This window comes from Mustelus asterias, chromosome 1 (genome assembly GCF_964213995.1).
Source record: "Mustelus asterias chromosome 1, sMusAst1.hap1.1, whole genome shotgun sequence".
Taxonomy (NCBI): Eukaryota; Metazoa; Chordata; class Chondrichthyes; order Carcharhiniformes; family Triakidae; genus Mustelus; species Mustelus asterias.
In genome coordinates, this window is record NC_135801.1 from 723,666 (window position 1) to 729,200 (window position 5,535).

At 47.4% G+C, this 5,535-nt stretch overlaps 1 protein-coding gene across 1 annotated transcript in view; it reads right to left on the reverse strand.

Moving 5' to 3' along the window:
* slc49a3 (solute carrier family 49 member 3) overlaps positions 1-151 on the reverse strand; it is a gene marked incomplete at its 5' end in the record, with an annotated part of 97,714 nt that extends 97,563 nt beyond the window's left edge. The window contains one exon of the mRNA XM_078202250.1: positions 14-151. Within this exon, the coding sequence (XP_078058376.1) occupies positions 14-151 (138 nt within the window). The remainder of the gene's footprint in view (positions 1-13) is intronic.
* Positions 152-5,535: the final 5,384 nt, after the last annotated feature.

Genomic DNA, 5,535 nt, shown 5'->3' on the forward strand with positions numbered 1-5,535 from the left:
CTCTCTCACGTACCATGGCATTGGAGCAGCTGAGGGCGCTGCTGGCGGCCAGCACCAGCCAGCGGCGGCGGTAGGTGCGGTAGCCGGGCCGGGCCAGCTCGGCGCTCACAGCTCGCGCGGGATCCCTGGCTCCGGCTCGCTCACTCACACCGACCGCGCATGCGCCCCGCACTGCCTGTGTCACCCAACGCCGGCATCTCCAACATCATGACACCCAACCACAACAGCCAATGGGAAGCGAACGGTCCAAGAGAAAACCCGGATCCGGATTCACCCAAAATCCCGGATCCGGATTCCCCCCCAATCCCGGATCCGGGTTCACACAAAACCCGGATTCGGATTCACCACAAAACCCGGATCCGGATTCACCCGAAATCCCCGGATCCGGATTCACCACAAACCCGGATCCGGATTCACCCCAAATCCCGGATCCGGATTCATTATAAACCCCGGATCCGGATTCACCCCAAATCCCGGATTCACCCCAAATCCCGGATCCGGATTCACCCCAAATCCCGGATCCGGATCACCCTAAATCCCGGATCCGGATTCACCCCAAATCCCGGATCCGGGTTCACCACAAAAGCCGGGTTCGGATTCACCACAAAACCCGGATCCGTATTCACCACAAGACCCGGATCCGGATCACCACAAAACCCGGATCTGGATTCACCACAAAACCCGGATCCGGATTCACCACAAAACCCGGATCCGGCTTCACCACAAAACCCAGATCCGGATCCACCCCAAACCCAGATCCAGATCCACCCCAAAACCCGGATCCAGAATGACCCCAAAAACCCAGATCCAAATACACCCCAAAACCCAACAATCCACAAAACCCGGATTCAAAAATTGGTAGAGTGGTAAAGAGTAAGGAGGGTTGCACTAGGAGGATGTAAATGGTCTGGTCAGTGAAATGGAAATAGGGCAGCATGGTGGCACAGTGGTTAGCACTGCCACCTCACAGTGCCAGGGACCCGGGTCAATTCTGGCACGTGTGGCTGTACAGAATCTGTATGTTCTCCTCATAGAACATAGAACATAGAACATTACAGCGCAGAACAGGCCCTTCGGCCCACGATGTTGCACCGACCAGTTAAAAAAAAAAACTGTGACCCTCCAACCTAAACCAATTTCTTTTCATCCATGAACCTATCTACGGATCTCTTAAACGCCCCCAAACTAGGCGCATTTACTACTGATGCTGGCAGGGCATTCCATCCCTCACCACCCTCTGGGTAAAGAACTACCCCTGACATCGGTTCTATAACTACCCCCCCTCAATTTAAAGCCATGCCCCCTCGTGCTGGATTTCTCCATCAGAGGAAAAAGGCTATCACTATCCACCCTATCTAAACCTCTAATCATCTTATATGTTTCAATAAGATCCCCTCTTAGCCGTCGCCTTTCCAGCGAAAACAATCCCAAATCCCTCAGCCTCTCCTCATAGGATCTCCCCTCCATACCAGGCAACATCCTGGTAAACCTCCTCTGCACCCTCTCCAAAGCCTCCACATCCTTCCTGTAATGTGGGGACTAGAACTGCACACAGTACTCCAAGTGCGGCCGCACCAGAGTTGTGTACAGTTGCAACATAACGCTACGACTCCTAAATTCAATCCCCCTACCAATAAACGCCAAGACACCATATGCCTTCTTAACAACCTTATCTACTTGATTCCCAACTTTCAGGGATCTATGCACACATACACCTAGATCCCTCTGCTCCTCCACACTATTCAAAGTCCTCCCGTTAGCCCTATACTCAACACATCTGTTATTCCTACCAAAGTGAATTACCTCACACTTCTCCGCATTAAACTCCATCCGCCACCTCTCGGCCCAACTTTGCAACCTGTCTAAGTCTTCCTGCAAACTACGACACCCTCACTGTCTACCACACCACCGACTTTGGTGTCATCAGCAAATTTGCTAATCCACCCAACTATACCCTCATCCAGATCATTAATAAATATTACAAACAGCAGTGGCCCCAAAACAGATCCCTGAGGTACACCACTTGTAACCGCACTCCATGATGAATATTTACTATCAACCACCACCCTCTGTTTCCTATCCGCTAGCCAATTCCTGATCCAATTTCCTAGATCACCCCCAATCCCATACATCTGCATTTTCTGCAGAAGCCTACCATGGTGAACCTTATCAAACGCCTTACTAAAATCCATATATACCACGTCCACTGCCTTGCCCCCATCCACCTCCTTGGTCACTTTCTCAAAAAACTCAATAAGGTTAGTAAGGCACGACCTACCTGCCACAAAACCATGCTGACTATCACCTATCAATTCATTACTCTCCAAATAACTATAAATCCTATCCCTTATAATTTTTTCCAACATCTTGCCGACAACAGAAGTGAGACTCACCGGTCTATAATTCCCGGGGAAGTCTCTGTTCCCCTTCTTAAACAATGGGACAACATTCGCTAACCTCCAATCTTCTGGTACTATACCAGAGGCCAACGACGACCTGAAGATCAGAGCCAGAGGCTCTGCAATCACTTCTCTTGCCTCCCAGAGAATCCTTGGATAAATCCCATCCGGACCAGGGGATTTATCTATTTTCAGACCCTCCAGAATATCCTGCACATCCTCCTTATCAACTGTAATACTGTCTATTCTACTCCCTTGCAACCCAGTGTCCTCCTCAGCTATATTCATGTCCCCTTGCGTGAACACCGAAGAGAAATATTGGTTCAATGCTTCACCAATCTCCTCCGGTTCCACACATAACTTCCCTCTGCCATCTATAACTGGCCCTAAACTTGCCCTAACCAACCTTCTGTTCTTGACATACCTATAGAACGCCTTAGGATTCTCTTTAACCCTATCCGCCAAAGTCTTCTCATGTCCCCTTTTAGCCCTTCTAAGCTCGCTCTTCAACTCCCTCTTAGCCAATCTAAAGCTTTCTAGTGCACTACCCGAGTGCTCACGTCTCATCCGAACATAAGCCTCCTTTTTCTTTTTAACCAACAAAGAAACTTTTTTGGTGCACCACGGTTCCCTAGCCCTACCAATTCCTCCTTGCCTGACAGGGACATACCTATCACAGACTCGCAGTAGCTGCTCCTTGAAAAAACTCCACATGTCGGACGTTCCCAGTCCCTGTAATCTCCTAGTCCAACCTATGTTTCCTAATTCTCTCCTAATAGCCTCATAATTACCCTTCCCCCAGCTAAAACCACTGGCCCGAGGTTCATGCCTATCCCTTTCCATCACTAAGGTGAACGTAACCGAATTGTGGTCACTATCACCAAAATGCACACCAACTTCCAAGTCTAGCACCTGGTCTGGCTCATTTCCCAGCACCAGATCCAATATAGCCTCACCTCTAGTTGGCCTGTCTACATACTGAGTCATGTCTTGTGGGTTTCCTCCCACAGTCCAAAAGACGTGCTGGTTAAGCGTATTGGCCATGATAAATGCGTGGGGTCAGGGGGAATTGGTGCAGAGGTAGGCCTGGCTAAGATGCTCTTTCAAAGAGTCGGTGCAGACCTGCTTGGCCGAATAGCCTCCTGCTGCACTGTAGGGATTCTTTAGTTCCATTCAATCCGGATAAATGTGAGGGTGATGCATTTGGGCAGGACAAACAAGGAAAGGGAATACACGATGAACGGCAGAACCCTGGGAAGCATGGACGATCGAGGGACCTTGGTGTGCATGTACACCGGTCCTTTAAGGTAGCAGGACAAGTGGATAAAGTGGTTAAGATGGCAAATTGAACTTGCCTTTATTAGATGAGGCATAAAATTTAAGAGCAGGGAGGTTATGCTGTCCAAGACCACAAAAAACTACAAAGGGTCGTGAATGAAGCCCAGTCCATTATTGGACTGGAAAGGGTGCAGAGAAGATTTACTAGGATGCTACCAGGACTTATTGGATTGAGTTATAAGGAGAGGCTGAATAGACTGGGACTTTTCTCTCTGGAGCGTAGGAGGCTGAGGGGTGACCTTATAGAGGTCTATAAAATAATGAGGGGCATAGACAAGGTAGATAGTCAATATCTTTTCCCAAAGGTAGGGGAGTCTAAAACTAGAGGGCATAGGTTTAAGGTGAGAGGGGAGAGGTTCAAAACTGTCCAGAGGGGCAATTTTTTCACACAGAAGGTGGTGAGTGGAACAAGCTGCCAGAGTTAATAGTAGAGGCGGGCACAATTTTATCTTTTAAAAAGCATTTAGATAGTTACATGGGTACGATGGGTATAGAGGGATATGGGCCAAATGCGGGCAATTGGGATTAGTTTAGGGGTTTTTAAAAAAAAGGGTGGCATGGACAAGTTGGGCCGAAGGGCCTGTTTCCATACTGTAAACCTCTATGACTCTATCACTCAAACCAGCCTCCCATCCATTGACTCTGTCTACACTTCCTGCTGCCTTGGCAATGCAGCCAGCATAATTAAGGACAACACGCACCCCAGACATTCTCTCTTCCACCTACTTCCATCGGGAAAAAGATACAAAAGTGTGAGGACACGTGCCAACCAACTCAAAAAACAGCTTCTTCCCTGCTGCCATCAGACTTTTGAATGGACCTACCTCACACCAAGTTGATCTGTCTCTACGCCCTAGCTATTACTGTAACACTACATTCTCCACTCTCTCCTTTCTTTCTCGATGTATGGTATGCTTTGTCTGTATAGTGCTCAAGAAAGTTAGGTTGATTGGCCATGCTAAAATTGCCCCTTAGTGTCCTGGGATGTGTAGATTAGAGGGATTAGCGGGTAAAATATGTAGGGATATGGGGGTAGGGCCTGGGTGAGATTGTGGTCAGTGCAGACTCGATGGGCCGAATGGTCTCTTTCTGTACTGTATGATTTCTATAAAATGATACTTTTCACTGTATACTAATACATGTGACAATAATAAATCAAATCAAATCAAACTGTATAAAATGTTGGTTAGGCCACAGCTAGAATATTGTGTGCACCTCTGGAGTTCACATTATAAACTGTTGCAAAATTGGGTAGAGTAATTGTAGATTGGTGCTGGTAAAACTATAAAATGCTCAGGGCGGGGGGAGCATTGCACGGCCCCATTAAAAGGTGATGCTTTTCCTGTGCTTAGAGATTTTTTAAAAATGCAAGTACACAGAGAGCCCAAACTGAAACATTTGTATCGAAAGGCCAAGCAGTAGTGTTACCAAGACAACAGGCTTTTGAACTTTTTTGAATTCAGCCACTCAATTTGAATTGGACACTTGGATACCAAGAACCTATTAAATTTAAATCTGATGGTTTTGACAACCTAGGACCAATCCTTTCGTGGGGAATATTGATATGTCATCACAGGTATAAAAGAAGGGGGCAATGGTACAAAAGGAGCGAGCAACCACCACCTGCCACAGCTCACAGCTCTTAGCTCAAAGCACCATCTAAATAGCAATGGTACTAAGGAAGAAAGAAGTTTCAGGCAGAAGAATCAACAGAGAAGCCCAGAGTATTCCGGAAGACACAAAACCTGGTTGTAATTTAGAGTGGCTAAATTCTATTTTGTTAATGAGTGGGAAGTGT